Genomic DNA, 18670 nt, shown 5'->3' with positions numbered 1-18670 from the left:
ACCTTATCCTGGCTATGTGTTGTTGCACAGGCTGATGCTGAAAATGGTCAGGCCACTGATGGTGAAGGCAGAAGGATGGGGAGGGCTGAAGACAGCACGCAGGCTGATATATGGGTGGGTGTTTTTGGCAAATAGATGCTGAGTACTCAGTATGTGGCTGCATGCAGCACGAAGTCATAGGAGATGATGCTGAGCTGCCAACCACCGAATGACATTCTTGCTTGTTATTATGGCTACTTAAAGAGTGATGGTATGGGCAGGGGTGGCAGCATTGCGACAACATCTGCTGAGTTCTTTGGTTGTCTAAAGGCAGAAAGGATGGTTTGATTGTACCGTTGAGTTGCAAGCAGCCGTTTGGATTTGCTTTTGTTCTTGGTGTTTCCTTGGAAGAGAGCTGTTGGACAGCAACGTCTCCATCATTAGCTGCAATGATGCCTGGGCCAGAAGCACTTGACAAGATGCTGCCATTGCTCAGAATCACAGACTCACTGACATCACTCATTGCCATGCTCCAAGTTCCTGATGGACAGGAGATGTTCCTGAAGGAACAAAAATAAAGAAAAGTTTACAGAGCTGCAGTGTTTTCAGACGCTCAGGAATAACTTTAGATTTAAATCAGTAATGCTCTTCTCATCTCTCATAACACAGGGCAATGGTCACATATTGCCAGGAAGGTTTTGAAGGACATTCTTGTTCAACAAAAAGTTACATTAAGTAATTAAAGCAAAACGCAAGTCAAATGACAGTCTCTGGGTCATAGCCAACAAGTAATGGCTGAGAAGCAGGGGAACAAGATCATTTTGTGTAAGACTAAGTAATGGCCACTATTTATGAAAGCAGACTTCCGTATAAACTGGCTAACGATCCACAACTTTGCACTGCAGTTTTGCCTGTGTGCTTTGAAAGCCAGCAGGAGAGAGGACCACACAGCATAAACTGTTTAATCACCACTAATGTGTGGCTTTGGTAGCTTTCCTTCTTATCCTCCCATTTCTACCGAAAACTGGGCACATTCATGTCTTTGAAGATATTCTTTGAAATATCCTTATTTAAATAAATCAAACATCTGTCAAAATTGCTGGGTGGTAGACCAGGTCTTTAGCAAAAGTTCAAAATGAACTGTTATGAATAATAAAAAATATGTAATACGACAACTTGTTTTTCCTAAGCTTAAAAAATAAAAATCCTAGCATTCAGTTATGGCAGATTGAGAAGCTGATCCTTACAAGTGACATATTATACAAGCAATTAAGAAATGCACTGTGCTGAAAATAAAGGATATTAAAAATTTTGTTCTAAAGTTTTTTGTTTGTTTGTTTTCGAGGAAAACGTACGTGAAAACTATTAATTTTGGAGATGTAGATGAGGAGCTTGTCTCAAACTCAAAACTTACAATAGATAATTTCCCCATGCCAACTCTAGTTGTATTTTAATAAGATTTGGAAATAAGCTAGAGATGATTTTGATAAATAACATGAAAGGTCAAACATCACACTTATCTAGGGTAAGAATTTGTTTCCCAAGTTACATGGCTTTTTTGGAGGGGGAGGAAGGAGGAGTAAGGAGAAAGAAGAATGAAGGACAAACTAATTATACGCTATTTACACTAACGACCCAACATTTGCTTAAAAATTAGAATCAGTCCATTATAACTGCTTTGGCTAGTCACATTAACTTTCTAGTACTGAAATCAAACAGCAACATTCCAAGTTGAAATTGCAAGGCTTGCATTACAGCCACTGAACTTTGCGGAAAGACACCACACAAAGGTTAAGACAGATAAGCGAGAAAGTTTCTAACTCATTTTCTTCTCTGTTACCTTTGCCGAGTGCTCAGAGCTAAGCCTTCCCAGCCAGCTGAGCTATTTAATTGCCTGAATGCTAATTCTGAGCAGAAAGCGCTTTGCACAGAGGAATGCTGCCCCCAGCAGCCCCCCTGCGCAGGATCTCCCCGAGACATAACTAAATCCTTCACTTCTGAAACAAAAATTAATCCTGCGCTATTTGTTCTAGATCATGTGCGGAGTCAGATTCCCTGGGAAGTCACTTTCATTTAGATAAGCAGTCAGAGCAGGAGAATATGCTGCTAAACAAGGTGATTTTTCCAGAGTCCAATTCCACACATTCCTGCCCAATACCCCCTCCCGGGGCCAGGCAAGTCAAGCCCATTGAAGACTTTTCACAGAGCACAGAGAGTAAATTCAAGGGGCTGGCTAAAGTTCGGTTCAGCCTGAAGAGATGCATTAGTCATGTGAAATGTTGCTGTGTTTGAACAGCCAAGTTTTGTCGCAAACTGTAGGCAGCTTCAAAGGCTGCTGGAGTGGACGAAAGCAAGACAGAGGGACAGCGAGGCAGAGAAAGCTCCCATTGAGTCGGCTGGCAGCATTTTAGGAATTTCTGCCTGATTGTTTTCATTCGCTCGTGTAACAGATTCAATGCATGGCGGTGTTGTCGCATTTCTTTTTCTACGTTAGTTGGACTAAATATCATTGCTTGAGACTGCTGTAATCTCATGAAAGTTACAGCTCTGCAGACTATTATTGTAATTGAAAGTCAGGTATGGAGATCCTGCAGATACCGAGTCCTTCGAGATGAAAGACCGCATCCTTTTTGCTTTAAACCCAGGACATCTGTGCACGCAGCAATTGAGATAACACTGCATAATTTTTAGTGGCTGTTTCGAATTGCTTTATGAAGAAAAACAGGCATTTATGCATGAGGCGTGCCTGCAGCACAGAGATGCAAGCGTTACAACTCACACGTTTGGGAGCTGGTGCTCTCAGTGCAGAGACATTCGCAGTGTCTGTGCTTCTGCTGAACACCAACACAGGGATTATGACTTTTGTTTCAGACAGCACCACAGCCTGGATTTAACATGATGAAAGATAAAATGCCTTATTTTCAGTGGATGTAATATCTACCTGCATGCTTTTCAGTTTAAGCTCATTTTTCAGAAAATAGAACTACAGAAACTAGTAAATTCCAAGAGACGCCAGAGATCACCATCAGCAGTACAACGACACGAGCAATGTAATTCTGCCTTTGTTCCCCTGGTGAACAGATCATCCGTGAACTATTTCAAGCTATGAAAAACAAAATTAACAGGTTAAGCTGATTCTTCCTTCATAAGCATTGAGAAACACTTGAGCTCTACCCATTTTCATCGAGTCTGATCAAGACATGGAAGTTATCTGCTCACCCTGAATCTCTTTCCATGCTCTACTAAAGCCAGCAAAACCACTTTGCATGCTTAAGGCAGCCACATGATTAGGTGTCTTATTCCAACAGAGCTTAGAAGAATTGTTGCTCAAACTAATTCTCAAAAATTGGTTGAACTGCTTGTTTTCATTTGCTTTGGTAACTGTGTGCTTTGCTTTTTTTTTAACAAAATGTAAGACGGTTGATGTCACTTGACAAGTCCAGTGTTATCTCAATTCGTCTTGCCCATTTGAAGGTACTATAAATTATGTCCTGTGATATTCCCTGTGTCACGCTTTATACAAGTCTGCAGCTCCACTGGCACCAAAATTTCACCAGCAGTTGTCATCTCTCTGCTGTGTTTTGTCTCAGCTACCACAACTGCAATGACTGGGAACTTACTGTGAAACGTAACGGCCCGAGGTTAACTCGGAACACCTCCTTTAGAGGATGCACAAACAGGGAAGTTAAATGCACCAAGTAAACGCATAATAAGATTTTATTAACATGCAGACTTGGGAAAACAAATAACCTCTGCATCCAGGAAGGAAAAAAAATGGAGTAAGAGTATTTTAAAACAGTCTCTGAGAATGAGGGTTGTGGATATAACACCGGTTTTAATATACACGGCCCTACTTATCAGAAGAATACATTCAATTAGAAAAAAATGTTAACCTTGATGTTTAATGTACTATACTTGGTTATCCACCCTTCTCTTCACCTCTCCAGCTGGACACGTTATTTTAAACACAAACGTGTATTTAGAAATTATACCAGCTGGACTGCTAGGGAAAGAAAAGCAGAATTACCCAGTATTACTGGATGCTTGATAACAGTAACTGCTAAGAAAGCACTTCAGCCATAAGTTTGGAAGAGTGTCATATCTGGAAAGTACCACAGTCTGCAGAGGCAATGTTACGTAGTGACAGTTTTATGGAGTAATCCCTCTATTATTTGTAGAGCTAACAACGAACACAGCTTACCCAGCAGACATCTGCCATCTGCATTGCAAGCCCTTCAGGAAATAAAGTAATGCTGTACCACACTGAAACTATGTAGGATTTGGTGTTCCCTAACTAGCGTGTTCATTTGAGACTTGGATTAAGTTCACCTGTTCCTTTGGCTTCAACTGAAAGATTTTTCTTCACTTTAAAGCTTTTTTTTTTTTTTTTTTTTTAAAAAAAAGACTTAAAAAAACATTGGTTCAACAAATCCCATCTGGACTCATAACGCCTGCAATTGAGAATGACAGAAGTGCAAGTTCAAGAGGGAATGATGTAGTGGAAATTTAGTATAGCCTAGCATATTAGTATAGATAATTTATAGATTGTTAGAAGATGAAAAAAGTTCACTGTTGTATTCTTGGTATTTTTGACCACTTAAGATATGTACCCTAAAACTCCGCATCTTGCGCCAAAATAAAACCAAAGTGCTTTATAAGACTATTTTCTTTTCGTTTAAGGTAAGACACAACAGAAATCTCTTTTTAAAGTTATCAAAAGCCTTGCAGCTCTAACCAGCAGCATGCCACCCAGCCCACCGAACTGGTCCAGGTTTTCTGGCCCTTCCAGACCCGTCAGCTACAAAGCACAACGGTTCTGACGTGAGCTTATGTCTGAAGGGAAGCCCGGGGGGCAGGAGTCTTCTCATGTCAAAAGTTCATCTGAAGCAGTTTAACTCCACAAGTAGTGCGTTCTCAAAATAAGCAACGTTTTAACAATCCCATTGCTACCTGTTAAGTCTCCTTCCAGACGAAATATTATAATGGGCTTACAGTCTCTTAAGCGGCTACACGTTTTTTCATGTGGCAAATGGGTTGTGCAGTCTCGGCGTAAGCCCTCTCCAGACTCGGTTGCTGTGCCAGTCAGTGCACAGCCCCTCTAAGGAGGGTTTCCTCCTCCTTCACATCACCAGAATTCCTTGCAGCTTTGCTTTTTCTCAGCGTTCCCAGAAGTAACAGGTGGTGCCTGGTGTTTGATATTGGTTTTTATGGGAGACGTCTAGTTATCTATCACTGCAGTGTTCTTTAGCAAGACAAACAGCTTTTTAATGTTTTATGGTTGTTGACCTCCAGTTTGGCTCTCAGCTAGACATTTTTCAAATTCTCTAGCTCTTACTCCTATGCATTCATATGTGGTGCTTGGTTTCTCTCAATACCCTGCCTCTTGCTTTTCTATTTCAGCTGTTAACCACTGTGTCTTCCTGAAAAGCTGTCGCTACACAAAACACAGACACTTACTAGAACACATGTACTCTCCGTCCTTTCCACTTCGTTCTCAGGAATTTAAAGTATATTTTATATATACACACATATGTAAGTATTTTTATCTTCTGGAACAATCTCTAAACCTCATCATGCAGGTTTATGCGATATACTTAGTAACAAAACTACTTCGAGGATCGATACAATGCACTTCCTATTTTTGAGAAATGCAACTACCGTCAGTTTATTTGCTGAGCAGTCTATAAATATAGATTTTTCTCAATGTCTCCCTGTTAAGCAGATTTTCGGCCACCTAAGCATTTTTGCCATGCAGTAGTAGTTAGAATACAGTTATGAAGCAGAAGAGATTTGCAGAATGGAAATTTCTCCTCCATGTTCATTTTGACTAGGTTTTGAAACCCACTGATTCAAAAAAAAAAAAAAAAGTTAATTCTTCCATTCCTCCCAACAGCTTGACCTGCTAAGAAGCCGTCCTGTCTCAAACCTGAGACACCAAGATTTCATTTCCTGCATCGCAGGCTGGCTCAGGAATTGCAATTCCCGTGACAGGGAGTTTCCAGATGTCCCCATGCCAGCACCACAGCTCATGCTACAGATGGGCACTGGTGAATCAGTGTTGCCGTGCTGGCACGCAAAATGACCCCCCCACACCAGCTGTGGGGGAGGGAGCTGGAAAAGACTGCCAAGGGTGGGAAAGATTTTGCAAGAACTTCAGAAATACACTTTGCTTTTAAGCTGAAGTTACTTTTCCTGGCACAAACAGTAAAACAATATTTACAGAAATCATTTGCCAACCTTTGTGTAAAAAAAAAATAATCAATTGCAGTGCTTCAACTACAAAGTCGTCCTAAAGTCAGAGCTCATCATGAAGATAATTCAGCTGTCGGTAGAAGTAACAACAAGAAGCCCTGAAAATTCTCTTCCACAAGTTTCGTACAACCTTTAAGTTTCATTTAAAAATTCTTAAACATATACGCACAGGGAAAATGGAAAAAAATGTATTAAGAAAATGAAAAAGAGAAAGCTCCACATACATAATCAGAGTTTTGGAAAGGGAAAGAGATACAGCTACAGACAGAAATGCTTGGAACAAAACACATTACTTAAGAAAAGAGCGCACAGCTCTGGAAAGCAGGTATACTTCAGCACAGTTTAAGAGCATGGAAATGTGTTACAAAACCCAAACATCGGTTACAACTGGTAGGCTCTCATCACACTAAATCTTATTTACTCAATTTACTGACTCGCCATTACCACGTGAAAGATACTTAAGTTTCTGTAGCTGCAAATATTCTGAACCAAAACAGCTCTAATCCGGTTTACACAGAGAGGGGAGAAATATATGTCTTTCTGTATGTAAAAGGTATTAGTTGTATTGAAAACCTTTATTTTTAGTTCATCTCGCTATGGGATTACCAATTAGAGTACTATAGCTGTAAGCGGAGACAGAAAGAAATGCTCTTCAGGCATAGCTGGAGCTGTATTCTGTCATCGTCCTGACCGCGCTATGACGTTATGTAATCGGTTAAGAAAACTCCTGACTATCTATTTAGAAACAGGTCTTTTGTTCTCCTATTTGAGAGCTATGCTGGAAAATCTGTTAGGGCTCTGTTGCTAATAACAGCATTTCCCCTCACCTTCTGACGGGAGCACCGAGGAGCTCACAACCGCCGCGTACTAAACCAGCAAAGCGCTCGGCAAGAGAGCCGAGGCCCACCAAGTAGGCAGGCGGGCCGGCGGCACACCTGGCCGATAAACGCAGGGCCACGGGAAGCACAGCTAGGCAGCCTCACGCACCCAGCCCAGCAGCGGTTTTCTTCGAAAGCTACGCGTGCTAGCACGGTTCTGCGCCGCTCCCTTTCCACGCGCGCCTTGCTTTTACTTCAGCGCCCGCTCGCCGAGCTGCGCTGAGGGCACCGCCGGGCCAACAGCGTGTGCCCCGACAGCGCCTGGCACGGGAGGGCTGTTTCCATGCCGAGGCGTTCCTGCCCGGCTGCAGCCTTCCGCGAGCGAAGGGGGCTATTCGCACGAGAAAGCGGCGCCTCGGCGCGCACAATGGTGAGCTCGACCCGCGCCCTCACGCCTTCCCCCGGAGCGAGCTCCGCCGCCCGCAGCCCGAGAAGCGGCGCGGCCGAGCCCGCCCGGCCCCCCCCACGCCCACGCTTACCGCAGGGGAGGCTGAGGCGGCCGAGCGGCGAGCGGAGCGCGGCCCGGGGCGGGCAGCGAGCTGCCGGCGGCCGCCGCGGCGCTGGGGGGCCGGGCCGGGGCGGAGCCGAAGCCGGGGCCGGGGCCGGGCCGGGCCCCCGCGGGGCGAGGCCTCCCCTTCTCCGCCAGGCCGAGGCGGGAGCCGCCGGCGCCCCCCTGCCCGCCCCGTGAGGCGGCGTTGGGCACGGCCGGCCCTGCCGAGAGCCGCGGCCTCCCCGCCTCCGCCCTTCCCGGCCGTGTCCGGAGCCGGGCCCCGAGCAGGCAGGAGGGAGCGGAGGGAAGCGGGACGCCGAGCTGCGCCCGCTGTAACTTGATTAAAGCGCTTTCTGAGCTTACCTCGGCCCTCCCCCTCCTCCTCAGATACGGTTCTTGATGACTTCATAAATAAAAACTGCAGAATTATTACAGATGCTAAAAGGGTGAAGTGTTCGTGAGCAGAGGATGCAGCCTGTTGGCTTGCAGATCACAACGAAAACACCGCCACAACTAACCAGAGGTCACCACGCCTGGGGAGCTCCAACCTCCCAGTTCCAGGCCCACAAGTACGAAGCAGCGTGTGGCATTTGGAAAGAGCTCAGTGTGTGTTACAGTGTGGAATACAGTGCTCATTGAATGCGCAGAGCTGTATTACGAGCAGCTTTTAAAAACAGTACTACGGGAAATGCCAGGGGCAGGTTTGAACCTGCTCTACTGGGGTACGTTTCTATTAGCTACAAAACCTCACAAGCCTCAGATTTTGCCAGGCAACTCCCATTTTTTCCTCAGCTCTGAGTATCTCTGAAGCAAACCTTAGAACTGGCATCCTCCTGATACAAATCGTATAATCTAGTCCCCCACCCCTCTGAAGCACATCCCAATCCACTCAAGGCTGGCTTTGTTGAAGCGCCCTCTTTTCCCTCCACTTAAATATAGGAGCCCTGATTTCAGGGTCAGGTTGAGCTGGTAGAGCAAAGAATACAGTTGTAGTAAAAGCAATTTCACATTCACAAGCATCTTTAACCTTTGTAAAGCATGCAAACTCTAAAGCAAAAAAAAAAAAACTTACTGAAAGAAACATTGGCACTCAGTTTCCCTCACAGTGACCTCAGGAGCTCTGGTCCAATTCTGACACAAGACGGGTCCCTCCTGCTCATTGGATCCAGTCTTAAACAGGTGGTGAAAGACTGCTCTGCTTCCCCCGGTTTTTTTTTCCCCTTAAATTTGCCTTCAGTGTTGCTTGCCTTTCTCACCTTCAAAAATAATTTTATTGGCATCAGCTGACCTTTCTCCACCCCCCACACCCCATTGGGATTGTATACAGAACATTTTTTCTGACATTAATGGATTCTCCAATAGAAAACTTACTTTCCACCAATGTAGAGCCACTCAATGCTAATGATCCAGGACTGTTTGTACAAGGAATTCATATTTATTGAATAAAATACCAATACTGAAAGACATATAGCTTTAAATCAGAGAACAAACTGGAAGTAGGACTGCAGTATGGTATTTGCTTTCTGAATATCTGAAATACATAATAAATGCTTAGAAGTATCACAAGAATAATCTACTGGACAAAGCTACTTTTCCAAAGTCACAAACTTCTACAGTTTTTTCAAATCTATATTAATGAAGTTCTTAATTATGCAAATATTGCTGTATCAGTTCACTGCTGATACTGTATCATGCATAATTGCTAACTACCTCTAAGAAGTTACAAAAGGCTCATTAACATTTTCTCCCTGCTTCAATATCTGGGAGGAAGAGTACTGCAAAAATCCAAAGGATCACAATCTATTAAAGTTCTAAATATTTTATGTACTACACAAAATAGCATTAGTATATCTTGGCTCATCAGCTTACTGCAAGCACTTTGTTCCCCGGGATGATAGTAAAGTGAAAATATAATGTATGTTCATAGGTTACGCTTAATAAAATGTTTCCTGTACAAATTGGATTTGAATACTTTATCATATATTTGAGTTACAGAGCTAGTCAATTATTGGCTTTACAGCATCTGAAAAGCAAACTCAACACTGTGAGTGGTTACAAGAAGAAATCTTTTCCCCATATACTACACTGTGCCCCCAGAACCTTGTTTAATGCCCACCGGCACACTCCCAATTTTTGGCATCATCATACACCCTTCATCATCCACTTCTGTGCTACATTCAGCTTTAATATTGCTGCGTATCCCTCTGCATCTCCAGTGACATCAAGTGCTTACTTCATTTGCCAATGAATGATCAGGAAATAAAACCAAGCTCTGCACCATGTGGAACACAGGCAGAGGAAAAAAAACAGGGGAGGTGGAAAGGATGGAAGAACTTAGAATGATTAAAGACAGATCAAGGATGTCAGACTTGATCTGCGGAGGCCTAGAGAAGATAAATGAGTAACACTATGCCATCCACCATCTGGAAATGCATAGATGCATAGAATCTACAGAATGTCTGCAATACTAATTCGGTCTTGCTTTAAATCAACATAATGCTCCTCAACCCACCAGCAAGTTCTTACCTATCTAGGTAGCTGTCAAGCCATTTTACAAGCAACAACTATCAAATACAATGAATTCTCAACTCCTTATCATGCACAAGTAAGGAAATGAACAAAATAAAGTTTGACTGAATTAATCTTCAAGATGATATGTCTTATAATTATATAATCTTATAACCTTATCATTCCAATCTCTTATCAATCTAATCATCTCTTATAATTTGCCATAAGGATCAGTTAAAAAAAATATGGTTTTAAAGTAACATTTTTCATTGTATGCTTAACTTCAGTATAAAATCAAATACTAGTGAAATAGTAATATAGATCCCAGAATTCTATGTACATCCTTCAAAAATTAAAATACTGTTATGAGGATAACCTTATTAGTTTCAACTGAATTATAGTTTGTATAATATATGAAAAGATAAGCCTAAAGTGAATTCTACCTTAGACTTGTATTTACAAAGCACGGCTGAGACTGTGTTGCAGGGTATGAAGTCTGATTGCTCTTCTATTCAAACAAGCTGCAAAGAGCTGGCAGTCTTGATCACAATTCTTTCCTGAAGACATCAGGCAGGGCCAACAGGCACCATCCCCTTCTGCTAGCTTGGGCTGCCCACAAGCAAGAGCTGCTACTGAGCTACCACTTTTCCAACACTGAAGCCTCAGCTATTCTCTGCACCTTCTCTTGGCAGGATACCTTCACATGCCTCTGAGCTTAACGTGACATCAATCACAGATGCGTATTGTCACAGCAGTCTCTTTTAGAGAGAGATTCAGAAGAGGCTGAAGGACTTTGACAATATCAAACTTTAAGAGGAGAGCCGGTGGCTTTTTCTGGGTGCTCTGGGGACAAATTGATGCTGGATTATGCAAGTGCTCAGGGAAAAATCTCAGAGGCTTTTGAAATCCTTGAAGGCCAGACAGGGCACCACAGGTGCTGCAGAAATTCTGCTGAATTGCTAATAAATTGGAGAGAATAATGGAATAGAAGAGCTAATTAGAGGTTAAAATGACAGCACTAGTTCTGTATGTGGCACATGTACTCCACAAGCATTTTATTACAGCTACAATGATTTTTTATTGCAATTCTTATCCATTTACAGAATTTCCTGACTAGTGATTTTTCTTGGACAAAGCATTCGCTATTGCACCTCAGCTGCTACAGTCTGGCACTGCAGTCAGCAGTTTACCAAACAGCATTTAAAATAATCAACACCATCAGGAAATACATTATGGAACCAACCCTATACTTTTCATAGCAAAACCCTATTCTTTTCATACTAAGGTCTATTTTTGTACAACATTTGAGTTAATATTGAAATGGAAGCAGCTACTTTAATTATTCAGAGGCACATACTGGGACTTCCAGATTACAGGACTACATGGAGGCCATGCCAGGGAGCACAGTACTGAGAAAGTTAATCAGCCTAAGCCAGCTTGACCCATCAGAAATTAATAGATCAGCTCTGGCCCCGTCATACCATACAATTTTGCAGAGATATCTGAGTGCCTACACAGTGCTCCCAAATGCTCTTAAGTCAAGCAATGTGGCGAAGAAACTGACATGTAGGGTTGCAGTCTCAGACAAGTGTGATTGCTTCTAGACCTAAACTGAGCCTAAAAATGAAATAGCTGTGTTCAGACAGTATTCCTGTGATGGAAACTCAAAACTGGCACGGTGAGTTTGCGCTGTCTGTTCACAATCTGTGCGACCCATCCAATATTTTAAAGAGAAAAAGCAGACAAGTGAAAAAAAAGTACATAAATCTGTGAGTTTCTTTCTCTGAGATACAGGATGAAGAATAGAAGGGGATACAATTTAAAGTACTAAATATAGGAGCTCACTTCCTCTTACACTGGCATTGTTCTATACATTTTATTTGTCCTCAGGGAGTAGAGGAGATAAGCTTTGATATAAATATAGGTTGCAATATAAGCAAAGTGGATTCAGTATCATCATATCCCTATAGCTGAAGCTTTAAGTACTAAGCGTTCCCTTCTGACTGGTAATTCCACAAGGATGAAATACTGTCTGATCAATGGATGATGTGAAGTAAATTGTCTGTCCTTCTCCAGTTTCCACCCATCCTGAGTTCATCACACTCTTTCATAATTGATATGCTTAAGAAAGGCTGAGGAGGAAGCAAGTGTAGACAGTGAAAAGCTTTAAACCCAAAGGGGACAACGGGAGATGTCAGATGCTATTGCTGGGGTGTGGGGGATGGTCCTTGAGTGTTTTTAAGCTTTCAAGATAAACAAAGAACTTCTGACTTGTAACTGTGTGTGTGTTCGTTCTTGGATGTTTTTATGCTTTCAAGATAAAAAAACTTCTGACTTGTAATTGGGAGATTTAAACTCTACAGATTACATCTATGAGAGATACCAACACATTCTTTCAATATTCTGGAAACTGGATGCTTCGGGTCACATCATCTCAAATAACACTGAAAGTCAAAGGACAGAAGTAAATTTCTGGGGACAAAGAGTGACTTTCATTGTCCATAAAGTGCCTAGGACAATATCATCTCAGTCCCTCATGTAATTAAAAAGTCAGTCCAATATGATATTGTAAACAAAGTGGGATTCTAAACTATTTTTATTGATTTTTTTAAATGCTCTTAAAGTAGGATGGTGACATTTTCCAGGCTTCCCCCCCACTAAAAATGACTCACTAGCAGTATTTCTTAAAACTCAGTATCTCAATGAAAAAAATTATTCACGTCATGTTACAGTTGAATTTTGAGATGTAAAACTGTCTAGTTCCATCTACTTACATACTAGAAATACTAACATGAATTAAATGATTTTTCAGTGAAGATCTAATAGAGGTAAGTTTTACTTTGCATGTTTCCAAATCACAACACTCGCTCTGAATTGAAATATATATCTGAGGCTCCAAAATAACTGAAGTCCCATATCACACAAAAATCTTGAAAAGCCAGTAAGTTTAAGTCCCTACATTGAACATTTAAGCAATTTATTTACACCACTAAAATAAGAGTTGTGTATTAACCATGAAAAACAGATTTAATATTCTGCAAAATCCTTTAATGTGGAAAGTTCACAAGCTAATTGTACTAGCATCTGAAAGTTTCCAGATACTAATATGAAGACATCTTGTTCAAGAAGCACAACCACATCTGGACGCAGAACTGAAGAGGCATATTTTCTGATTTATCTAAAACTTACAATGTTTCCGAGAAATTTTTAATAGCTTGTCTTCAGTGGTACAGTTTTATCCCATAAAGAGAGCTCTAATAAGTTACACTAAAATGCAGCTGCATAAACATGTTTACACAGTTACATTTTCTCATTCACATTCCTTTCTCACAGGTGTACCTTTTCCACTACGAACTGCACTGAAGTGTACCTTACGTAAGTGCACACATGTAGAATGTCACTTGTAAAATAGGCCAGACTGACCACGGAGGGAAAAACTAACAGAATACTTTATCTGAACATAAAATATACACACGACATAAAAAAGTAGTACTAATTCTATCACTCTTACAACACCGGTATTTAAATTACAAGCACCATCCTGGCATTACAGTGAAAGTCACTATTGCAATATAGATTTTCCCAAGTGACAGGAGAAATGCACTTTGCCAATGTTGTTACAGTAATTACTACATTAACTTGTCTATAATCAAACAAATAACGAAGCACTGCATTTTTCCCATCATTTTGAAGAATCCATACAGCTGTAGGCCATAAAATGTTTCTCCAGTTAAAATAGAAATAGCAGTAGTTACAACAGAAAGGTTGCTTTTTCAGATTTATGTTCTTAGTTCAGGGAACAGAAAGGTATTGAAAATAAAAGGATTTTTTTTTAAAAAGGTATCAATTGCTTTTAACATAGGAACCATAGTTTTGCACTTGTCTCACGGAAACTAAAAGCGTAACATTAGTATTTATTGCAACTGCAGAAGTATTGCTAATTCATAAACACCGAGATATCAGAAAGTTACTCAGCCAGCAAAAATAGAAAGGTACTTATTTAAGAGCAAGTTCAGTTACTGCAGTTCTGAAATATTCCTCCTACCTATTGAAATTTCAACCTAGTGCGCTATTCCTTTGCTTAGTAAGAGGAGAGAAACATCTACAAACGTGTATCTACAAACATTTTTTTCAAAGGATTTTCAAAAGAAATTGCCTAAACCTTCAAACAACATAAAAAAGCTCCCTCTCCTTTTGTACACAACCTCTATCACACCTTCACCTTTCCTCATTAGGAAAGTGAAATAAGCACTGAAGTTTTTTTCCTTCACAAAAAAAGATCCAAGTGTTTTGAGTAAGTGAATATTGCTGGAGCCCATAGAGAAGTTTTTATTTGATGTGAGCTTTTCTGACACACTAATGAAGGCCTGACAGACAAGGCAAGAGAAAATGTTATTTGAGCACAAACTCAATGTTTGCTCACTAGACCGCTTGCCTTTCAGAAGGTTACCCAAACACAGCTCATGCAACGTGAAGTCAATCTTTTCTTGCTGTCTTTTGGCAAACAGATGTGAGCCTGGGAATTTCTCATACATTCAGATAAATCGAGAACCAGACCTTTCACAGCATCAGCCGTCATACCTTTAGAAGATGTCAGATTTCTCTGGGGCTCTCTGATTTCACACTGTTTAGACTAAACTCCAATTACTGCCTATCGTACACAAGTCACATCAGTTCCAAAGCTGCTCACTAAAGTTTGAGACATGTTTGAGACATTTCTAATCTGCTTTTCTAAGTTGGAAACCTTGAGACAAATCTAAACTATGAAACATCCACGTAACTTTTTTCTACATGCTTTTTCTAATGCTGTCTATTCCTCTTAATATTACAACGAAGGATGTTGGAATGTATCTTAAAAACCTGATCTGGTGTTTTCTGTAGCATACACAGATTCCCTGGAGCCACACAGTCCTGAGCTACATTCTTGTCAGTACAGAACTCCAATTGTACACCCTCCAGATCAATTCTCTACTCAAAAAAAACACTTTGGAAAAGCACAGGGTGTACAAAAATTGCATTCCAATTGTATTACAAACCAAGAAATCTTATTTCTCCATATGATGCCATTTGACAAACTCCATTTTTATATTGAAGATGTCCGGTTTTGACCAGGTATCTACGATGATGTACTTGCAGACTTTTCAAACCCTCTTGAGATTTACATTCAAGTGAATATGGTTAGATAGCTATTTAGAGATTGAATTCAAGATCAAGCTACAATTTGATTGCTTCTACTACAGCATCTATGATGTATGTCACCAATTCAGTTACAATATATTGCTTTTTCCTGTTACTACAGACTACCAATTTAAAATGCATTATACATGCTCTGTTTCCAGGAGATCTGTCAAAACAGTGTTTGGCTCTACTGCTTAGACAAAGTTGTCGTATCAGATTAACTCTCTTCACACAAAAATTAAGGAATCAGAAGAGGACTAGTTGCTGAAATACATTTACAAGCATTGTTTCTTTCCATAGCTAGGGTTTGAGGAAGATGAAATACTCCAGGACTCTGAAGCAATAGGGCTGAGCCTGGTCTTCTGCACAGGAAACGGGGGTATGGGAACTAAGAGACGACTAATAACTTTTGGTCATTACAGAGTAAAACTGTGGACAGCTTTTTATACTCTGGCAAGCCAGAATGGTTGGGTATGTGCCAGCTGGGTATACGCCACAGCTGTACAAAGTCACCACCAGTAACCCACCTCCAAATCCAGACAGACAGGCATACAGCAGCTGCTGAGGACTGCTGGCAGCCTTGTGGTGCAGCAACAGCTGCAAAGCAGTTCAGCAGCTAGGAGAGGTTTGGTCCCTCTGCAACTCCCTTTCAGCTCACTTAATTGGACTGCGTACCAGTTCCAGTGCATGGGCACTGCTCATTTTAATAAAGCTAACAAATCTGTTTATTACTCAGCCATTGAACCTATATAGCGGTGTTTAAGTATTAAAACCTCATTTCTTTATTTTTTTTTTTTTTTTACAATTTTAAATCTTATTTAACAGAACAGTCTTGTTTAGTCTATAGTATTTAACAGTCACCAGTCAGATCCTATTTTAATCTGAGCAACGTACACATCAGGTACTCACCTTCCCAGCAAGAATTCAGGGCCCAATCATGTACTGAAAGCTGACGAGCAGCAAGAGGAAGATCAACCCCTTTGTCAGAAGGTATCACTGCATACTATGCCCTTTCCAAAACAACTTCTGTATAAATCTACCAGGGATTTCTATAAACTGAGAAAAGCGAACCAAAATTTGGACTAGTTGATCCAAGTGCAGAGTAATTCTTATTCAAAAAGCAAGAAAATATCTGTCCCAAAGAGTCTGCTTTAGAGACTAAGATAGAAAACAACCTCAAGGAAAGCATCTCAATCAATTTTGGATGATTTGGTCTTCATACTTGTTTCTTCATACTTGTTTCATACATACTTACAGTATCTTCATACTTGTATGGCATATCCACTACACTTTTTCTCACCATGAATAAAAGGCATCATGAGGCTCTGGTAATAGAAGAGACTGCAATACCCACCAGTGTTCTTCCCGGTTTTCCAATACAGCTGTGAGACATAGGGCAGGACCAGCAGTAATACGTATGGGAAGTGGAAACAGGCTCCTCAGTTACTAGCATATAAGCAAGGAGCGCGAGCAAACCACGCTTTTCATGGGGGTAGGGAACAGGGAAGGAGGGAGAGAAAGGAACCAGAATGCTCATGCTAAGTTAGAGAAATTTTAAAGCTAGGAGATAATTTGAAAGGCAAGAGCCTGCATATCATGCTAACATGCTAAGACACTCACCCACCCTTCCTTCCTCACAGGTTAGTTTTAATCCCAGTAAGTTTCCCAAATTCAACTCGCCACACACCTGCACAAGCAGGTTCGCTGGTGTAAGGACGGTGACCATAACAGGCAAGAATGAGCAGCAAGAGTGGTTATTTTTTCAGTGGCACCTGCTTCCCTCAGTGGCTTTGATGACTGAGGTCCACTTAGAAGTATATGTGCACACGATGTGTATGTTATGCATACAGTAAGAGCAATAGCTTTAGGGTTGATATTTTTCACTTAAACTTTACATGCATTTTTTAGCAAGTTTTTAGTAAACAATGCAACTATAGTGTGACTGCAAATAGAAAGGATAAGGATAAACATAAGCAGGAATCAAAATTTTCTATAAAGTTACTGCTGAACTAGCTTTGTATTCTCACAGAGTAACAAACCAAACCCAAAGGGCTGTGTTTCAAATGCTAACAAACTGAAGTTCCAGTCCCCTACGTGCAGGGATTTCCTTCATTAGGACAAGATGGAGAAGAACTAAGTTGTTCACAGTCAAAGCCAATACTAAAAATAGTTGGGTACAATTTATAAGGCCACTGAAAGGATTTCCCGCTTTATTGCTTCCTTGCTGAGTAACTGCACTTTCCCTTTCAAAGCTCAACATTGCAACAGCTCAACAACAATTCACTTCCATGCCTTTCTTCACAAGTGTGGCATTACCATCCCCTGGCACAGCTACCATAAACACCAACCAGAAGCATCAGTACGCTTCAGATCACCAGTCAGAGCGTGATTAACATGGTCAGGATTCTTGTTCACAGAACACATCTAAACATCTACAAGAAGGGCCGGAGGGTAGACCCGGGGAACTATAGGCCTGGCAGTTTGATCTCAGTGCCAGGGAAGCTCATGGAGCAGATCATCTTGAGTGTCATCACGCGGCACTTGCAGGGCAAGCAGGCGATCAGGCCCAGTCAGCATGGGTTTATGAAAGGCAGGTCCTGCTTGACGAACCTGGTCTCCTTCTAGGACAAAGTGACACGCTTAGTGGATGAGGGGAAGGCTGTGGATGTGGTCTACCTTGACTTCAGTAAGGCTTTTGACACCGTTTCCCACAACATTCTCCTCAAGAAACTGGCTGCTCGTAGCTTGGACTGGCGTACGCTTTGTTGGGTTAAAAACTGGCTGGATGGCCGGGCCCAAAGAGTTGTGGTGAATGGAGCCAAATCCAGTTGGAGGCCGGTCACTAGTGGAGTCCCCCAGGGCTCAGTGCTGTGGCCGGTCCTCTTTAATATCTTTATCGATGACCTGGATGAGGGGATCGAGTGCACCCTCAGTAAGTTTGCAGATGACACCAAGCTAAGTGCGTGTGTCGATCTGCTCGAGGGAAGGAAGGCTCTGCAGGAGGATCTGGATAGGCTGGACCGATGGGCTGAGGTTAACTGCATGAAGTTCAACAAGGCCAAGTGCTGGGTCCTGCATCTGGGGCACAACAACCCCAAGCAGCGCTACAGGCTGGGAGATGAGTGGCTGGAAAGCTGCCTGGCAGAGAAGGACCTGGGAGTATTGGTTGATAGGCAGCTGAATATGAGCCAGCAGTGTGCCCAGGTGGCCAAGAAGGCCAACAGCATCCTGGCCTGCATAAGAAGCAGTGTGGCCAGCAGGTCTAGGGAAGTGATTGTGCCCCTGTACTCGGCTCTGGTGAGGCCGCACCTCGAGTACTGTGTTCAGTTTTGGGACCCTCGCTACAAGAAGGACATGGAGGTGCTCGAGAGAGTCCAGAGAAGGG

General features: G+C 41.8%; 1 protein-coding gene across 10 annotated transcripts in view; it reads right to left on the bottom strand.

The window, feature by feature from the left end:
* The window catches only part of DISP1 (dispatched RND transporter family member 1), an 89264-nt gene that overhangs the window by 33927 nt on the left and 36667 nt on the right, over positions 1-18670 (bottom strand). For 5 of the 10 annotated variants that reach the window (XM_080586656.1, XM_080586659.1, XM_080586658.1 and 2 more), the window contains one exon: positions 3-539. In XM_080586656.1, coding sequence (XP_080442782.1) covers positions 3-539 — 537 coding nt within the window. Of the gene's footprint in view, positions 1-2; positions 540-2920; positions 3083-7058; positions 7543-7588; positions 7928-7962; positions 8518-8671; positions 9066-18670 lie in introns of those variants that run through there. The other 5 variants (XM_080586663.1, XM_080586662.1, XM_080586665.1 and 2 more) reach the window with 5 other exon arrangements.

This window comes from Anser brachyrhynchus (assembly GCF_964034855.1).
Source record: "Anser brachyrhynchus genome assembly, chromosome: 3".
Classification (NCBI taxonomy): Eukaryota; Metazoa; Chordata; class Aves; order Anseriformes; family Anatidae; genus Anser; species Anser brachyrhynchus.
This window is presented reverse-complemented; position numbering and strand designations above follow the sequence as displayed.